This window comes from Gopherus evgoodei, chromosome 2 (assembly GCF_007399415.2).
Source record: "Gopherus evgoodei ecotype Sinaloan lineage chromosome 2, rGopEvg1_v1.p, whole genome shotgun sequence".
Lineage (NCBI taxonomy): Eukaryota > Metazoa > Chordata > Testudines > Testudinidae > Gopherus > Gopherus evgoodei.
Window position 1 is genome coordinate 190,375,951 of NC_044323.1, and position 21,272 is coordinate 190,397,222.

Genomic DNA, 21,272 nt, shown 5'->3' on the forward strand with positions numbered 1-21,272 from the left:
ATATCAGAGTTAGGTAAGTAAGTTATATGAAAAGATGATAAATCTGGGTTAAGGTCCCTCACCAGTACCCTCCAGGTACTGACAGTTGTTTTTTACACAGATCAATTTAAAGTTAGCCAAACAATTTGACTTTTTTAGTTCCTAACAGCATTTCTGTTTTATAACCATTTAAATTATTAAATTACAACTTTAATCCTCCTTTCAAAACTTTGAAGACAGTGTTTGGATAAGCCCTTGATTTGACAGCTAGTTATCTTCCAAACGATATCTTAATGTATTTCACTAATCATTTTAGATATGTGTCTCTTTAGCCACAAGTACACTCCGGTATTAAATGTGTACCGTGAAAGACTGGCACACAAGTGGGCTCTATTTTTTAAAATAATTCAAGCTAGAGTGACTGCAATTTGTGTGATGTGGTGTGATCTAAGCAAAATCAGTCAGATGCAAAATGTAGTTGTTTTTTTTTAAGTGACCCATTCAAATATGTGCTTTTAAAACTTTCTTTACTCAATTTAATAAAATAAAATAGTATTTTACAGCTGTAAATTAAAATTCCATGTGACAGAAAGTATCTATATAAACATTTCAAGGATAATAACCTTTATGATTCATTATGATGTTGTATTGTGCTGATCTGCTTAGTGTTTTTGATTGGTTACTATCTTACTGGATCTTCAACTGAAGTTATCAAATGGTAGCTTTTTTGGGAAAAAAATGTAGCTTTCAAGCAGAGCAGGTCCGGAGCCAGATCTGAAGAAGAGCTCTGTGCAGCCTGAAATTTTGTCTCTTCCAGTAACAGAAGTTGGGCCAATAAAGATTTGTCTCTCTCATATCCTGGGAGCAACACGGCTACAACACTGCAAGCCTTTTTGTCTATTACACTTTGGAAAGCTATTTTCATATTTTAAAATGTATTCTCATTCGTCTGCTCAGCATAAATGTGTTAATTTTAGTAGATTGATTAATTCAATCCCAGAGAACTATGAAATGAATAAATGAAACCAAAGAAATAATGCTTTTTACAATATCCAACCACCACCACAATAACTAACACACAGCTAGGATTTATATTACAGTAAGTTCCTCAAATGTTTGCTAAGACTGTAGGGATATACTATGTGAATATGTTTAACTTTTAATAGGTAACAGAATATGGTTTGGTGGGGCTCGTCATTCAGGATTTTGTGGCCTATGAAGGGGGCTAGAAGGCAACAGAACAGATACTAAGAACACAACACTGGCCCAAATTTAAACTTTACATACTTGTCCTTCCAAGCTGTTCTGCTAAGGGCTAGTATGGATAGTTGTGTTAATTTTCCCAACACACCAAATCAAAAACAATAAGGGAGAGCAGCTTAGAACATGTTCTACTCCAGTTCTTTCCCAGCTTCTCTCTTCCACACCTATTAGCTCTCAGGTCCCTCTTTCATGCTCTGCTACCTGGGAAACCTCAGATACAGTGGGATTTTATTTTAAAGCTAAAAAAAGATAATCTGCCCAGTAGGACTCCATCAGCTGCCTTGAAATGAATCCTCAGCTCTTCAGATCATTCAATGGAGCTGTACAGCCCAATAGTGGCTCAAGAAGAAATTGATAATCTGGTGTTCGGAAAATGGAGCATCAGAAGTAACAACAGATGACCATGACTTTTGTTCTCGCTAACAAACTGCTATTTTAAGGAGGATGACCTTTATGACTAGCTGTTTTGGCAAAGACTTGCTCTCTTACAAACCAGTCCTAACTTCGAGTCTTCTTAAAATATTTTCAAGGGAATGAGGTTGCAAGGATGCACTCAGATGAAAATGGCAGTATAAAGGCTAAAATGGCATATAGCATCTTTTGGAGTAAGTCACATGGATAATTTATGCCATAATTCTACAAAGCAAGTATAGTTTATTGTACTGAGTGGTCTCATTGAAATCAAGGGAACTATTAATGAAAATAAATTCTGCGTGGGGTAATAAGGACTTGAAGAATCAACTCCATAGGCCCTGATACACCAAAAAATGTAAACACATGCTTAATGTTTAACTTAAAAAAAAAATCAGTGGCCATTTATCCTGTTACAAGGAAATAAATGAAGTTAACATATGGAAAAAAGATTCTTAAACATCATAAAAAAAAATCAGATGATTCTGGAAAAATTGTAGCCACATGTACCTGTTTTATCCGTTAGTAAATATACTAAACGCCCCAACTCCTCTGGTATGGTGCTGGTTCGTACAACGGTTCCAGGAATATTGTCATCCTTCATAATCATCCATCCATAGGCTGCTTTGCCCATGTCCAAATTCACACGTAAACTGCAAAGAAGAGTATATCATACTCAGTGTAAACCCAAGATAATATCTTAAAAAGATGACACTTATAACCATAAAAAGTTATAATTGAACTAAAAGCTGCTTTTATCATAACATATCAGCAAAATCTTGAAAAATTACTTTTATTTGAAACTACATACTGAGATTATAAACTCTTTGTAGTAGGAACAGTCTTTTTGTTCTTGTTCCCTATGCCATGTCTGGGGTACTAGGCACTACCACAATTCAAGTACATATTAATAGGTCTACTTGACCTTTCAAAGAACTATAAAAAAATTGCAAGTGGTTAAAGATATATTTTAGTTACTGTATTGAAAATATTGATTAAAATGTAATGATGCATAATTCAGCACAATTATATAAATGTTATGAACAATTTCAAAGATTCCATCATTTGTTGATTATAAAAGCTATTTTCATTTTGTGATATGGAGACATATAAGTTAGCATGACTTCCCCTTCACAAAAGGCACTGTAAATGTCCCATCAACGCTAGCTAGCTTTCATTTCAGAATACAAGATTATGACTAGTGTCCCCATCTTAAAACCAATGAATTTCACATCCTTTCCCAGACAAGTCAGTCAACCAGGGTTCATTTCAGTCCTATTTCTCTTGAAGATCAAATTATGACTTCATTTAAGACTGTCTAATACAGTGCTGTCTGTTTAAAAGTGCTGCTGGGGACAGAATACCAACAATTCCCTTAAGATTTCCAACATGCCATCTTACAGCAATACCAAGATGGCAGAAGTACTAAAAACCTTTCAAATGCTTCCTATCTGTACGCTTGCCACAGTGTAATGGATACGAATGTTGTTCATGCACAAGCGACTGTGACTCACTTAAGGGGATAATAATTCACAGATAGCTACATGCCATCTAGACAACAGACATGCTTAATCAGAGTTGTATGATATTCAGCAGTTTCAACACACGTATTTTCATAGTGAAATAAATGTTCATCCACTACTCCTTTTGTAATTTGCTCAGCAAAAGACTACGTAAGGCTCAGGCCAAAAGGAAAAACAGGTTTTTCTGGACACTCGGTTTTTTTCTCTCAAAGGTAATTCTCTGCTATTTCCTTAGTTCCTTCGTTGCCAATTTTGTAGAATATTGATCACCTGGAGGGCTTCTTTAAGCCACAATAAAATTAGTTTAAACAAATAGGAAAGGCAACAGAATAGAGGACTAATAGACTTTTCTTTTTTAAGAAACAATTATAGGTTCATTAGAAGTACCGCTATTTGTTTATTTTTACACCTCTACACTGTCCTCAGGAGCCAAAAAATCTTACCGTGTTATAGGTGAAACCACGTTACATCGAACTTGCTTTGATCCACCAGAGTGCGCAGCCCCTTCCCCCCCAAAGCACTGCTTTACCACATTATATCCGAATTAGTGTTATATCAGGTCGCGTTATATCGGGATAGAGGTGCATTTTGTATAGCGTATCCCAATCCCAGATCTTTCTTCTGATGCTTAGCAGGGACTGCATCGTCTCTATGTGTGGCCATCACCTAGCACATTGTTGACACTACCAAAATACTAATCATGATAAAAGCTTTGTACAATTATTTTTAATAATAACTGTTCTACTTGATCTTCATGGCAAGAGAGAGTACAAGTAACCCTGAATGAAAAGTCTCATTAGATAAAGACTTTTGAGTGAGAGAGAGAGAGATGTTGTGCTCGGTGCTGTACAGGTTCCACATGTTTGGTTGTTAAATACTACTACTTTTAATATTTCCTTTAAAACACTTTTATGCAGTAAGAGAATCTTGATTATATGACAAAAATATCTTAAATTCAACAGTTCAAAAATAGTTGAAAGGTGTCAGGTAACAAAAGCCCACAGGTAAGCATAAAAAAGTGACCTTAATGGAGGGCTAGATGCTGAGGGGACATGAAAAATTACAATAGGGTCACGCTTCAAGCAACAAGAAGTAAATCAATGAGGAATATGCTCAAAGATTTAGATGTCTCTACACACATGCTAGGAGTATTGGGAACAAACAGGAAGAACTAGTACATAAGCTAAATTACAACTGGTGTCACAGAGATTAGGTAGGATCAGTCTCATGATTGGAATATTTATGGGGGGGGGGGGGGTTACTGCTTGTTCAGGAAGGAAAGGCAGGTTAAAAAAGAAGGTGTTGCATTGTTCCGAGGTCCAGAAGGAGATGAGAAGCAGACCAATTGAAAGTCTCTGGGTTAAGACAAAAGGAGTAAAAAAGTAGGGCTGATATCATGGTAGTGGTCTACCACAGACCACCAAATCAGGAGGAGGAGGTGAATGAGGCATTTTTAGAACAAATAAAAGAAAAATTCAAAACATAAAACCTGATTGCAATGGGAGACTACCTACCCAGGACATCTGTTGGAAGAGTAATATGGCAAAATACAAAATCTCCAGTAAGTTCTTAGAACGCATTGGAGTTTTGATTCAAAAAGTGGAGGAAGTAACCAGGGAGACAGGTTTCTTTGCAATGCACAGCCAGGGTGTTAAACCTGTGGCTCTAGAGGGAGACTATGATAAGAGGAAAGTCTATATTTGATTATGAAACAGAAGTGTCTTCCCTGACTCACACTCATGATGTTTAAACTGAAAACTTTTAATCAGCTCCTTATTGCCTCCTCCCCAACTGTCTTCCACCACTTCCCAAACATTCCCAGGAGAATTTGATGGGAGAAGCCAATGGAAGCACTCTAAGCAGCTGCTGTCCCCCTCCCCTGCTGCAGTTCTTCCCTTGGTTGCTTGTTGCTTCATTGCCCACTTCCCTTACGGGAGCCAAAGGGACACAGAAAAGAGCTTGACCTTACCCTACAAAAGGGCCTACTACAGGATAGCTCCCCTATTCCCGTCAACCACCTATGAGAAGACGAGGATGGGGAAAAATAGGAGAAGCTGAAGTCCACTCACCAGTTACAGCTCCCTGATTCTCTGCTACAGCCCTCCTATAGATAAGAATGGCCTGGGGCTGCTTTAACTAGCAGCAGCTGGCAACAGTTCCCTAGTTGTTGCACACTAGCTAAGAATAAGCTAGAGCACAGTGTGCTCTATCCATTCCCCTTTCCCACTCCAACACCCCCCTTGCACCAGGAACTGTGAGGAGGGAGGCATAAGAAACAGCTGAAATGCCAGGAGAATTCCCAGCAGGATACTTCAGGTGGTTTCTACTTCCTTTGCACCACCTGAGTGGAACAAGGAAATGGACCAAAGCAGAGGATCTACCTTCAAGTATTAATTGAGGACCCTTGCCCTTTCTTAAATAATATATTTGGCCCCGAGCTTGAAAAATCTGGACACCACTGATGCAGAGGTTCTATAGAACCAGAGGGACAAGCATAAATATACATGGATTTCCAGGAGCCTGAGATGTTGTGGAACCATTACCTGGCATTTATAAAGACAAACAGGGCCACAGCATATTCTTTCAGAAGCTGCTTGAGAGGCATCTCTGAAAAGGGATGGGGAACAAGTTGGCATGTACTTAATTTATGCAGTCATTTAAAAAAAAGAGTGCCTTTTTTCTGCTTTAAGCGCACTCCTTGACACATTTTAAAAAAACAATTATAAAAACAGACTACTTCAGTAACCCCCTTTATCTAACATTTAACATACACAATCCAACAGCTCAAATAATCTTTACATTCTTTAAAATTTCGCACCAGAATCCCCGCAATTGCTCACAGCTAGGAAAAACAAATAGGAATTCCAGTGTGTCCTAAGGTCACCAAAATGGAACTATTCTGGAATACAGAAGGCATGGAAGTGAACTGGATAGCTTTTATTTTCTAAATGATCTCTAGCACACTCTGATTTGAGTTAATTCTCTGTCCCAAGCAAATGGGATGGGTGATTCTCAAAGAAGATAAGAAACAGGTTCTGTGTTATTACAGGCCTAGCACCATAGGGTCCTGGTCAATTACTAAGGCTTCTAGGTGCTGCGCTAATACAAATAATTGATACTACTACTACTGAGCTCTTTTCACACAGTGGCACTGTGCTCCATTAGAAAATAACATTTGTGGTTTCAGTTGATGCCCCTGGGTGAAACTTACTTCAAGGATCAGAGAGGAAAAGGACCTTGGATTCCTGTACGGAAACTGAGTGAAAAACAGGGAAAGGGCAATTGATTTAACTTCCTTCATGTATTTCAGTGTTTCCTGCAAGCACTGAAATAAAGAAGCTTTGTCTCTTACAGAAAAAAAAATCAACCCCTTACTTTCAACCTCTTCAGAAAGACACAAACTTCTGGTCTAGGATGAGAGTGAACGGTAATAGACCTTACATCCCTAACTATATACAGTTATATATCGGGGTGGCCAAACTTACTGACCCTCCAAGCTGCATATGACAATCTTCAGACGTTCGAGAGCTGGGGCATATCTGCTGGGGTACAAGCCCTTACTGCACCACCTTGCTGCAAGGCAGAGGTCCTGATTTCTCCCCCCCACCCCCCACGTCAAGTCTGGTAGGTGGAGAATGTGGGGGCGCCTCAAGCCACATTTTAACTATAAAAGAGCTGCATGTGGCTAGCAAGTCATGGTTTGGCCACCCTGTTATATACACAGTAGGAAGTGATGAAATATCACCAAGGAATGGCAAGGTGATCCCTTTTTATGGGTTTCTTGGATATGCTCAAGGAAAAATAAGTTTATCCCAGAGACAGATGTAGTGAGCTGAGAAACTCTAGTAGTTAATCATCCTCAAAGAAAAAACGTCAACTGAGGCTTCCTTCCTAACATGTCCCATGGTTTTGACTTGTTGGCTAAGAGATCATCGGTATTCAGGATTACACAGGCTGATGTTATTGACGACATGTCCATGTGTGATTTTGGACTCTGCAAGACAGAACACACAGTCCAGCTAGCGGAAATTAATGTTACAGCCAGAGTACAGGACAGGCAGAGGCTGAAATTTTCAAAGCAGTCTAGGAGATTTAGACACAACTTCTACTAACTTTAAAAGAAAATATGTCAGTCTTCCAGACTGCTTTGAAAAACTAAATCAGAATACACAAGGACAATGATTTTGAGATCTGAGGATGAGGTAGGAAAAGAGATATAATCGAGGGAAAGATGAATGAAATGTTATCAGGAAAGGTTATTTTATCACATGGGGGAGTACTCGAAGGAACAGTGGAACAAAATATTAAAATGTATTGAGAGAAATTATTGGTAGCTTTACTGATACTCATTGCTTCTAAAAGGACTGTTATAACAGGAAAAGAACAATCTCTTGTAGCAAATGTTAGAGAAACACATTAATGAGATAAGTTAATAAACTCATTAAGAACTTGGAGGATCAATTTCTTGCAACTGTGTACGTTGGAATAAATGTTTACGTATCAAAGCCTATCTGATATCTTACATCAAAGCTAAATCAGAAAAACCAAGAGATGGAGAACAGCTATTAGGGAACTTATTCTACCCCCTAACACTGAAGGACTTTCTAGTGATATCCCTAGTCTTGTTTTCAATGTCTCAAGCAATACATTGTCCATCAATTCCCCTCTGAGTTTAGTCCAATAAATCTCTCACTAGAATTCCCCTATATTCAGGGCTACCTTTCCTTTTGCTGTTTGTTCCATTACACCTGTCTAGTCCGGATACTGCATAAATTCTTCCTTTTTCATCCTCTCTTCTTTCTTCAGCAGCTCAAAGGATGGGTTGAAATAAACTGGCCTAAATTCTGTGGTGAGCCTATGGGTTTCTCTGGCAGATAAATATGAAATCTCAATTTTTAATGTAGGTAAATATGATACACAAATAATGCAAACAGACTGGTATTTTATATTACTAATTTTAATATTTAATAACTTTACTTTGTTGTCTCCTAGTTTTCAATACACTACAGAAGATGTCAGAGGGAAGGTGGAGATTTTAGCCCCTAGGAAGACATGGAAAGTTTTAAAACTCAGGAGTCAGTTGAGGCTTTTGGCAGTGACAAGGGATCCATCTCTTTCCCACCTCTTTGTGAACAGGTAAGAGGTGACTAAAACCTGTACTTTTCATTCCACACCCAGCAAACTATGAGGGCCACCAGTTTCCCCAAGGCATCCTCACCCAATACCTGAACATGGGAAACTATCAGGAATATTGCAGTACTATGATTAAAGATAAAGGGAAAACCCAAAAGTGAGATCTCTGCATCTGAACTAAGCCAGAGAACTTGGATGATGAGAATTAGGCCTGGTCTACACTACGCGTTTAAACCGAATTTAGCAGCATTACCGATTTAATCCTGCACCCGTCCACACAACGAGGCCTTTTATATCGATATAAAGGGCACTTTAAACCGATTTCTATACTCCTCCCTGACGAGAGGAGTAGTGCTGAAATCGGTATTGCCATGTCGGATTAGGGTTAGTGTGGCTGCAAATCAACGGTATTGGCCTCTGGGCAGTATCCCATAGTGCACCATTGTGACCGCTCTGGAAAGCAATCTGAACTCGGATACATTGGCCAGGTAGACAGGAAAAGCCCTGTAAACTTTTGAATTTAATTTCCTGTTTGCCCAGTGTGGAGCTCTGATCAGCACGGGTGGTGATGCAGTCCCAAATCCAAAAAGAGCTCCAGTATGGACCGTACTGAAGATACTGGATCTGATCGCTGTATGAGGAGATAAACTTGTTCTATCCGAGCTCCGTTACAGAATACGAAATGACAACGCATTTGAAAAAATCTCCAGGCTATGATAGACAGAGGCCACAGCAGGGACTCAGCACAGTGCTGCGTGACAAGTGTAATGGAAAGCCAAAGAATCAAATGGATGCTCATGGAGGGAGGGAGGGGGTACTGAGGACTCCAGCTATCCCACAGTTCCTGCACTCTCTGAAAAGCATTTGCATTCTTGGCTGAGCTCCCAATGGCTGAAGGGTCAAAAACACTGTTGCCAGTAGTTCAGGGAATATGTCATAAATTTATCCCCCCTCCCGCCCTCAAAGAAAAGGGAAAAAAATAGTTTCTCACCACTTTTCAATGTCACCGTATATCTACTGGATGCTGCTGGTAGACGGGGTGCTACGGCGCTAAACAACAGCATCCTCTCCTCTCTCTTCCCTAGTGGCAGACGGTACAGTACAAAATGACTGACAGCCATCCCTCGTCATCATCCTGTGAGTGCTCCTGGCTGGACTCAGTAAAAATGGGAATGACTCCCTGTCATTCCTGGCAGATAGTACAAAATGCTGGGTAACCGTCCTCATAATAGCAGCTGGAGTCTGAGCTCCATCAGCCCCCTCTCCCCACCTTTTGCACCTAAAGAAAAGATTCTGTACTCTCTGGACTATCATAGCACCGGGAGGCTGCCTCCCCCTCACTTTATCTCACTAAAAAGTCAGTGTTTCTTATTCCTGCATTCTTACTACCTCATCACACAAATTGGGGGACACTGCCATGGTAGTCCAGGAGGGGTGTGGGAGGAGGGAAGCAACGGGTGGGGTTGTTGCAGGGGCACCCCCTAGAATGGCATGCAGCTCATCATTTCTGCGGGATCTCTGGGGCTCTGACCCGGAGCGGTTGTGCTCTCTGGCTCTCTAGTAGACTTGCCCCATATTCTAGGCAGGACTGACCCTATTTTTAGACAAAACGTAAAGAAGGGAATGACCCGGGGAGTCATTCCCATTTTTGTCCATGTGCCCCCGGCCGATCTCAGCGAGGCCAGCTAGGAGCACCCATGACAGCAGCAGACGGTACAGAATGCTTGATAACCGTCATCACCAATTCCCAATTGCAAAAGGTACAAAATGATTGAAAACCGTCATCTCATCACCAAATTACAATGGCAGACAGTGCAATAGGGATGGTAACCATCTCTGCTACCTTGCAAAGGCAAATGAATGCTGCTGTGTAGCACTGCAGTACCACGTCTGTCAGCAGCATCCAGTACACATACAGTAACAGTGACAAAAGGCAAAACAGGCTCCATGGTTGCCATGCTATGGCGTCTGCCAGTGCAATCCAGGGAAAAAGGGCGCGAAATGATTGTCTGCCATTGCTTTCACGGAGGAAGGACTGAATGACGACATTTACCAATAATCACCCGCGACACTGTTTTTGCACCATCATGCATTGGGATCTCAACCCAGAATTCCAGTGGGCGGGGGAGACTGCGGGAACTATGGGATAGCAACCCACAGTGCAACGCTCCAGAAATCGACACTAGCCTTGGTACATGGACGCACACCGCCGAATTATTGTGCTTTGTGTGGCCGCGTGTACTCAACTTTATACAATCTATTTTACAAAACCGGTTTATGTAAAATCAGAATAATCCTGTAGCATAGACATACCCTTAGATGCTATCCCGATAGCACAATCAGGGCCCTCAACAATGCCAGCAGAGATCTCCCAAGCCCTGGTTTGAGGCCTTGGTGTGGTCCTACCCATTAAGTTAATGAAGCACAGCAGGAATTTTGGCTGGTGCCTCTTGCTACAGATGAGCCAGAAGGAGAATTGTGCAGTGGAGGTTGCACCAGAGTTCACTGAGACAGCAGGAGAGGAGCAAACTGAGCTGCCACTCAGACATTCTCAGACCTGGTAAGAAGGTGGAGGGCTAAAATGGATGGCAGAAGAAAACATTTATTTGAGAGGACAAATGGGAAGGGTTAAGGGGAAAAAATGGAGAGAGAGTAGACAAAAAGGGGGAAGTGGCAGGAGTGGAGATTAAAAGGGAAGAAAGGGAAAGCAGAAAAGCAGGGAGAAGGGGAGAGACAAAAAGGGTTGAAAAGAGACATGGAGGAAAGAAAGAACAAAAAAGGAAATGAGAGCAAAAATGGGAGAAAAGAAACCATGGGGAAAGAGATCTGATTGCATGTGGGAAAAAAAAGCCATGGAAACCAAGGTGGGGTCAGGGAAAATGGGAATAAAACCACTAACCGGAGGGAGTGGGGCAGGGAGGGCAAGAGGTAGAAATAGGAGAGGAGGCTTGGAGAGGAAAATTACCAAGGCAGGATCAGGCTACTAGTAGGTATTTGGGAAAAATCCTTTGTTTTGGCATAACTGAATCCACTACATGAACTGAACATTTTTCAACTGATCTTTGCTTCTTAAAGAATTTGTACTGGTCTGTCAAAATATATCTAATCCTCTGAGGCTACAAAATAGTGGGTAAGTAAGTATGGGTGTAGCCTAATTTATTAAAATATTGTCTCAATATTTTACTATTATTAAATATTCACTCAAATACTTCAATAATTTCACAAAACTGGATAATTCTCTTGTGCTTCCTGCGCTCAAGAACTCGATTTGTTCCAGGGTGATTCCGCTGCTGCTGCTGCTGTATATGACTTCTGTTTTCATGTTCAAGAGGAGCTAGAACAGCTCAAATTAAGTTAAATTAATTTCCAATTTGAAATCTAAACAAATTAGCTTGAATGAGTTAAAAATAGTTTTAGGAACTACGCCTGCCCAGAGGCCCCCTGACAATTTATGCAGCCTTACAGTCATATTTTCCTAATTTTAAAAAAGGTTTTTCTTTCTTTCATTGTTGTGTGAAAGAGGTACACTGAACAGCAAAAACTTACTGATCTGTTATGCAGGTAAAATCATGAAAGACTGTGCTATTAAATGTACAAAGTAAACAAAATTAAAAAGAGAAAAAAATTAGTGTATTTCAGCCACAGTAGGCATTATTTGTATTGATATTAAGTAAAAGATATCAAATAGAAAAGCTTTCAAAAACAAATACTGCAGCAGAGGGAGGTTGTCTCAAAAACAAAAAATAAACACTGGAGCAGATGACCAGTACAAGAATACTGGTACAGGATGGATAATATTCAGGCCCTGGACCAGCGATAGTCTTATGATTTGATGTCTCCTAACCTGTAGGGTTAGGAACTGAAACTTTATATGCCTGGAAAGGGGAGTTTCCCAGCTTTGCAATGGAACACACTTAGAATTTATATCCAGTCAGTTTAGCATATATCTTTAGCTCTGAACAGTCCTTATATATAATATTTTAAAGTCACGATATTTTTATGTATAGAATAGCTACAATATGTCAAGTACGTATAAAGGAGATTTTATTAATTTCTTCTCTCCCTCAAAGAACTGCACAGTTAGTTTCACAGTACTGCAATTAAGTGACCTAGGCTACAGATGGGAAAATACAAAACTAGTTATAACTGCTTAAATCCTTTGTATAATTTTTTTTTGTAAAACACATGTAATATACAGAACACATGACATGGAGTGATATAAAGGTTCATTTAAACTCACTGGGATGGCCTGCTTATCTCACGAGTAGAAAAGCCTCTCACAAGTCATGTGGACATCTCAATCTTATGACAATAAACCCTTTAATGCCACATAACCTCATCACGTGTTCTGTCCTGATATCTCATATGATATAAATGAAGCACTTCTGCCATGGGGAGCATGAGCCATGATATAATTTGACAGCAGACTTGCTAGATCATAGCAGTAGGACAATCAGACACACTTTTTAGATATGGACTTTTTAGTAAATTGAATTAAGTCGCTAGGAGAGGCAGTTGGTTCCCAGGACATCTCCAGGGTTTGTTTGTTTTTTAACCATATACAGATTACTGAGTTCTAATATAGGTCTGAGCTACCTGGAATGTTGTGTATGAGAGAGTACCTGGAATAAAAACCCTTCCTCTATTTTTCTCAGAAGCAGATGTTTTAGGACTGTTAGGAGGGGTGGATTCTCAAGGGCATTCTCATAATTAACAGGAAGAGATGGGCAGGCAATGATAGCTATTCATAATCTGAAGGATTCTCTGTTACACTGAACAGTGGTCAAGACTCAGTGTACTCTGAGGTGACCATTAGGCCTTTGAGGGTAAAATGCCAGAAGTCTCCCTCTGAAGTACTGTGAAGCTGCTGGCATTGATAGAATTCCTATATAGATTCTGGAGCCTTTTAGCTTTGGAGCCTCTGGAGCTTGAAGAAAGGGGGCTTAGGACACTTCAGTTTCTGCTGCTGTTGAGGCCAAACACCTCCCCCCCCAAGGATATCAGGTAACTTTGAATCCAGTCAATGATTCTAACACTAGTTTATTAAATTCTAAGAAGGTGCATTTCACACTACACTTTCTATAGCAGGTGGTGGTGGTGGTGGAGTGAAATACTGAGCCCAGAGATTACAGGCTCTTTGTCACTTACATCTCTTTGTAAAAACAGCCTCTACCTGGTCCTCAAACTTTTTTGGGTGTATTTTATGGTAGGTCATCTAGCTTCCTAATAGTATCCAAGTGTAATTATGCACACCTACAGGTATCTATTCATAAGGTAGCAGCTGCACTGAAGGTTGCCGAGACCAGATGACAGGCCAACTTAACACTGTTTTGAAATACCTTCCATGCCTCCTGACTCCATTCTTGGAGCACACGCTCAGAGCATGAACTTTCTTCTACAAGTCTGAGTCATGGCTGTGTTGACCTGAAAATGCTTCAAAGTGGCATCTGAGGACTGGTAAACTCTGAAGAAGTCAATCCCACCTCTGAAGCTCCAGATTCTGTGGTGCCAACAATTTGGTCAGTCTTTACTGCGCCACAGCTGCATCAAGTTCTCATCATGGAAGTATAAGTAAGCTGATAAACAGTTCTTAGGGATGAATACTAGGGGCTGTGGACAAATAGTTCTTAACGGAAGGTCCTTAACTCTGGAATCCCTACTGGCCTGACAAAACTTCACTTTATCCATCTTCAGGGCATTATTCAACATACATATGGTACACATATTATAGTTTTTGCCTGATTGGTTGGGAAGGGCAATTTTATACCCCTTTTATTAGGGCAAGTCTAACTTACTTAATGGTTGTAATATTAAATTCTGTGGGGTTTTTTATTGTATGTATACCCAGACTGCAGTGATTTTCTTAAACAAATGAAATCTAAACACACAAAAGTACTACAAATTGATAATGGAAAGAAATTAAGAAACATGCCTTGCTCTCTGTAATTTCAGAATCTCTTGTAGACAATGTGGACTCACCCCTGCAGTGCCTCCTGCTAGTCTCTCAGGGAATTAGCTCTTTTTCCAGCCCAGAGCGCCCTCTGGGCCGGTGATCCATTCCTGCTCGGCCCCGTGTCCCTCTCTAGACTCTGTGCCCTGTTAGCTGGGGTGCTTCCCCCTGGCAGTAACCCCTTTCTCTCAGGGTCTCCCCTCCCTGGGAAACCCCCCACCCACTATCCCCATCTCACCTCAGTACCAGGTTACTGCCAGTCATCATCTAGCCTCCATGCCCTGGGGCAGACTGCAGTATCAGCCTACTCATCACTGGCAAGGTTGGGTTTGGACCTGTTGCCTTTGCCTACCCCTGGGCTGCCCTCTGCAGCCCCCAGTACCTGTTGCCTTCTGCTAGGTCGCATCCTGGGGCTTTTCCAGGCTGGAGCTCCCCAGCTCCTCTGCCTTGCTCCATTCAGGTACCCTGTCTCTAGCTCCCTGCAGCCAGGCCCTTCTTCCTCTACAGACAGAGAGAGGTTGCCTGTCTGCCCCTGGCTTCTCTGCCTTTATAGGGCCAGCTGAGTCTGTTTGGGGCGTGGCCTCAACTACAGCCACTTCTCCCAATCAGCCCAGTGTAAAAGCTGCTATCTCCAGCTACAGCCCCCTCCCAGGGCTGTTTTTAACTCCTCTGGAAACTCAGCAGGGTGACCACCCCACTACACTCTCCTTTCAGAATTTGTAACTGAAAGTGTGTGAAGGAAGTTCCCAACCTCAGACAAAAGGGCAACTAAAGCCCTATGGTACGAATAATGGAAAGACCTAAATTAAATTAATCTAACTATAAAATGAATTTAAAAGACTAAAAGAATTAGTCTAATCAACTTAAACCTCACCTTGGTGATAGGCGCCACTGATCAGTCCAAACGAGGTACAGCATAAGTACAAAGTTTTTTAAATTACAAAAGGCAGAATCAGTGCTTACATATAACAAATGGATATTGAAAGGTTTTATCCGCGCTTATATTGAACAATCTATATGCCAGAAATGGACCAAACACATTTGGAGCTATTCCACAGCTCTAGGTTGCTATTTGTCCTTCTATTGCTGAGCAAAGATCACATTTCCAGATAATCTCTTCCCAAGTTTTGTTATTCCAATATCACAAAGGCTACCCAAAAGTCAACTTGATGGGGCCAGGGAACAGAAATAAGAAAAAAAAAATAGAATAAAATACAAGAAAGACCATGATCTGATAAGGTCTGAACACCAAAGTTTCTCTCCAAAGAAAATGTTTTCTATTATATTAATTGTTTTAATCAATAAACCAGTGAAGTAACTATTGGTTAAACTATCAATACTCTCTCACAAAAAGTTACTAAAGAAACTGAGTAGTCATGGGGTAAGACAAAATTGTTCTGGATTTGAAAGTGGCTAAATGTTAAGCAGCAGTAGGAATATAAGGTCCAATTTAATCATGACAAAAGGTAAATGTCAGGTTACTAAAGACTGTGTTAGGATCTGTGCTGTTTGATATATTTATGATTGTCTGGGAAACAGTGCGCGCAGTTAGGTGGCAAAGTTTTCGGATGACAAAAGTATTTAGGCTAAAGAAGACCAAGGAACCTCTTGAGACCTAACCAAGTTATTTGAATGGATAATACACTGGAAGATGAAATTCCATGTTGATAAATCCAAAGTTTATGAACACTGGAGTGAAAAATGCAAGCTACTCACATATATTGCTGGGCTCTGTACCCAGAAAAGACAAAGACATCATTGAGGACAGCTCTGTGAAAAACCTAGTCTCAGTGTACGGTGGCCATTAGAACTCAAGCAAAATGTGAGGATGTATGTTATAAAGAATAGGACAGAAAATATTGAAAATTGCATATAATATACTAATTGGTGTATTCTCTCCTAGAAAACTTTTTCCAGTTCTAGTCATCTTATCTCATACCAGGAGAATGTAAGGACAGACTATTTAATGTCAAGAGATGAATAAAATGTGACATAAAATCATACAAAATAAAGGAGATGTTCCCATAGTAGTTTCCAGGCATTCTTAAATTTTCTTCTCTCTGACTAGGTAGCTGAAGCTTACTTAGTTCCATAGCATCTTCAATGGTTATGTCCAATTTCTTGCAAAATAATTTTGATGCACTTTAACAGGACATTAATTAAACTGGAGTCAAGTGCAGCATCTTGCCATTGCCAAACCATGGAGATATTTGCTGGAGAAACAGGTTATATTGTAGGAAAAATAAAGAAAAGGGAAGACGGGCAGCCCTTGAGCAGCATCTGCAGAGGTTGTTTGTTGTTATGGGCTAAGGGGTTTAAGACCACCATATTATAGACACTGTGTAGTATAGCTGATGATAACCAGTACTACCTACAGCCATTGGGGAAATCATAATAGGACAGGAGCTGCTCTGGATTCCCAATGGCGTTTCCTAGCTCTACAACACATGGACTGCCAGCAACTAAGGAAGGATGGCATAGAGCATGAAGTGCAGATTTTTAAGAGGAACTTGCAGAATTTGAAATAAAAATCAGAGAACGATCCTAATTCAATGCCAGTATATTTGATATATTAAGTACCTAGAAATCATCTTCCTCTCAATATTTCTAATGGTGGCTGACAATGGCTCAATGGTTAGAGTGAACTGGACTGCAGAAAACCTCCATTCAGTAGAATGTTGGTAACTGGTCTTACATACTGAGCTGGCAACCATTTAAAAATCTTCCAAACAAAATTTGATGAGGATTGACAAGAGGTAGGATCACTCAACCTATCTAAATGCCTTGTGTGCTACATAATGAAAGTTAACATTTTAATTTTTTCATTTAGACTAAATAAAGGAGATTGCTAGTCCTCTTTAAAAATAGCTGCATACTGTCTTCAATGAATTAAGCCTGCATGATCTTTATGCATAAGATAACACAACAGGTTCACACTAAAAATAAAATCATATGAAAATGAAACCAGAGTCATCCGTTCACCCCAAAACATGAGAATAACCAACTACAAATAAAATCTATCCTAAAGAACATCTCCCAGTTCAAAAATAAATATCAACCCTTACCATGCTCTCCCACCTCAAAAGCTGGAATAAACAGATGGGCTTTGTAATGTGCCTTGAAGTCTGACAGGTTCAAGCTATTTTGAACCAAGGAGTTCAAGAGTGCTACAAAGTCAAGAGTCCTTTATAGAATGCGCTGCCAGCATAAGGTACAACTCTATATAGAAGTCTAATCTGGAAGTGACAAAGGCATACACTATGAAACAAGATCTGCATCCGAAGGAAACTAGTACCACCCCCCGACAAACCAGAGATAAAAAAGGCATTCCTGCATACTGCTGCCACATGATTATCAACCATAATTAGACAAGATGGAATCCTATGGGATTCCAGGACAGCACCATTTGGGATCATGAGCAATTGCCCCAAACCAGCAACAAAACAATAGAGTCTCTCAAGAACAGACCTATCCACTCACACTGGAGTTTACATATTAGTGAATACCACTTCAGGATCAAAAGAATGGTCAAGAGGACAAAAGCCACCTGAGCTACAGCCTGGTCTGAACCTAGATTCGCAAGGATCAAAGAGATTTGAGGCATTCATATGTATTTAGTTTACGCAACACAAAAACTTCTCTATAAACATAACCAGTGTTTGAAGAATAGATACTGGACAACAGCCAGTCAAGTTGTAAGCATGAAATGATGGTCTCTTCAGTAAAGGCAGCACCAAAACTTTACTTTAGCAACTTCTTCCAGTTTCAAGTAGCAGTGATATGGTTTTTACCAAAAGTGAACCCAGTTCTTGCCCCCTGCCCTTCACTAGCCAGGAGGGACATGATCCAAAAGACAGGCTACTGAATGGAAGGCTTTTAACACTTTCAAAACCTAAGTGAATGTCATTCACTTAAGATCTTGGTATGAGACATCAGAACTTCAGCTATGACCTTGACATTACTATTGAATAGCAATATGACTGTGGTGGAGACTCATTTATATGCCGATTTTCTCTCTATGTAGTTAACTGATAATGGCCTCAGTAATGGCAACAAACATTTGAACACAGGTGTTGAGAAGATCTTGCAAAAAGAGAGGAAGAATGAACCAGGATTTTATTTAGAGCAAATGCTTAAATGCTCACAATGACTCCACAGATATCTATAATATGCTTTAATGCTCCTCTGCCTGCCTCTGACGTAGCAGGGAACCTAAAGATACAGTGAAATGCTGACATCTCCCATAAGTTCCACAACCATATATCAATAGGGGTCCTTCAGTGTTGGTCAACGACTTGTCTCCTCTATTCTATTCACCTTCATGTTTTATCTATGTGCCCTTTTCCAAAGATATATGGCCATAAATGATAACCTGCTTAATTGCTGAATTTATATATTTTTTCTTTTTAAAGTTTTGCTGAACTCTCTCTGTGTATTAAACAATAGAGACACCAGAACAGTTCCCAGTATGAATATGTTCCAACAGCCAGTTTTTTCCCAACTGATTTCCTTTACCTATGGAGAAAAGCTCATTTTTTTCCCCCATATAACTGTTTTAAAAGCATCTCACAGTGAGAGAGAAGAAAACTCCTGGCTCTTCATTATCTTTATTCTCGAAATTATGATCCCAGGAGGTTTACAGTTCAAGTACAAGCTTGAGAATAGGTCAATCTTCACCTTCCATGTCTAACATCCTGAGGAGAGGAAGAGAAGTGTAGTGACATTTGAACAACAATATGATCTGAGCTGTTTATTTTGTTGAGAGAGTGGGTGGTGACCTTATGCAGGGCTGACTCAAGATAAAAAAAAAGTCAGTGTGGGAGTAGATGTGTATATTGGAGAAGACAGTCTATTCTCTGCTAGATTCCTGTCTGTTCTTCCTCCAGATATCAATATGTCACATCTCAAATCTCAATAATGTATCTTTCCTGATAGTCTGACAAGAAATGCTATCTCATGTACTTGATATAACTAATTCTATGACACAATCAGAAAAGGTAGTTGAAAATAATTCAAAATAGCATTCAAAGCTATATGCCAGGACAGTATATTGCAAATAGAGAAAATGAAATCTGCTACCTGGTCATGGAAGGAGCAGTTCGTCCTTTCTGGACTGAGAAAATATAGTTATAACAGGTGCTCCTGCAGGAGTGCAGCTGTGACAGTATGCTCCTCTGCAAACAATCAAGTTACCAAAGACACACTCTACAATGCTACTGCAGCACACAAGCTGCTCGTTTATGGAGTGAAGGGGATCAGATCTTGCCCTCAACAGAGCTACTACAATGTTAAGCCTTATATCAGGGGCTATGCATACCCTGTATGTGCTCCTCTCTAGCTGAGCCTCATCCAGGACCACTCATGCTCAGAGAAGAGGGCACAGGGTTAGTACATAAGAATTCAGTATGTTAACAAGCAAACCCCTCAATTTAACCCTGTAACAAGATATATCTGCCCTCTATATATTTTTAGAACCTTTGGCTTAAAACGAAGGCTGTTGTGGAATAACACTCTCTTTTTCCCCGCAAACAACCCCCTATAAACTTCTCCAAACCTTCCTTAGTTTGCATGTTCACAGAGAGACGTCAACCTACACCCACAACTTTTTAAGGAATATAGGCACTTTTTGCCTCAACGGGGTAGTTAAAACCCTTTAACAATCAGTAACAGAACATTAATATATGCCAGACAGTGGCACCTCACAAGGGAGTTTTTATACAATCCATCAATAGAAAGATTGCCCCCGCCCCCAAAAAATATTCAATTTTCAGCACTTTCATATAGGAGTTCAAACACTCACAATAAAAGGGGGGAAAAAGCATGGCCAGTGCTCTGCAAAGAAAAAAAAGCAGGACTTGGGCCTGACAGCAAATCATCATGCTTGGCTGCCAAAATGTTGAAAGATTTCATTCGTCTCTTGTTAATTGACAACAAACAACAATTTAACTAGAGAGAGGAGGAGAACTTCTTGGGACATAAATGCTAACTTAACAGGCAAACTAGAAACACCTAAAGGAGTTGGTACATCTGATACTAGGAACAGTAGGTGATGGTCAGTGGCAGTGGAGTCGGCACTTAGCTATGAAGGGCTGGTAAGCAAAACGAGGTTCCAGCTGCACTTTCGGAGAATCTCAGATGTGGGTAGAGAGCCTGCTGGTTAATATTTACATGCATCTTCTGGTTTCAGTGCTTAACTGCACTGAAGTTAACAGAAATACTATTTAATTGCTATGTATAGCTTAACTGTGCAGAACACACCAAACATTGAGCCGCTTATTGGTGAGGTAATTTTTTTTTGTTTGGCTTCAGGCCACACTTTTTGTGGGCCTCTGCTAATTCTGGAAAAGATCAACACTATAGCTGTACTGAAGATAAACTGAGGATCCTTCCTGGTTTCCTGTAAATTCAGTTCCTTGATTAGAGATCAAGGATTTAACAGCAACATCTCTGGCCTTCTGCAACAGGTTTAAGAGTTGTGGGTTAAAGGATTTGTTCACATATGTAGATGGGTTAATAGTGCACACAATACACACCGAGAACAAATATTTTTGGCTGCACAATAAAGGAACGCCATCAGTAAAAATTTTTAGTTTATATACTACACTGCTACCTCAATATAACGCCACCCGATATAACATGAATTTGGATATAACGGGGTAAAGCAGTGCTCGGGGGGGGGTGGGGGGAGTTTGCGCACTTTGGTGAATCAAAGCAAGATCAATATAACATGGTTTCACCTATAATGTGGGTAAGATTTTTTGGCTCCCAAGGACAGCTTTATATTGAGGAAGAGGTGTACTTAAAAGAAACCTCAAATTTCTACTGCTTCCAATATTCTCTTAAAATCTATAAAGTACTCTATTTCCCCAACTAACTGTGCCCCTTTCCATTTGACGAATATATTTAGTCCCCATCTTCATGCACAGTATATTCAAGTACCTTTTTTTTTTTTTTTAAAGAAGTTTCAGATTTTTTAAAATAGATACATTTACCAACTGAGCACAGAACAGGTC

General features: G+C 40.1%; 1 protein-coding gene across 3 annotated transcripts in view; it reads right to left on the bottom strand.

The window, feature by feature from the left end:
• The window catches only part of ATP9B (ATPase phospholipid transporting 9B (putative)), a 322,516-nt gene that overhangs the window by 68,374 nt on the left and 232,870 nt on the right, over positions 1 to 21,272 (bottom strand). For all 3 annotated transcript variants that reach the window (XM_030552602.1, XM_030552603.1, XM_030552601.1), the window contains exon 13: positions 2,164 to 2,306. In XM_030552602.1, coding sequence (XP_030408462.1) covers positions 2,164 to 2,306 — 143 coding nt within the window. The remainder of the gene's footprint in view (positions 1 to 2,163; positions 2,307 to 21,272) is intronic.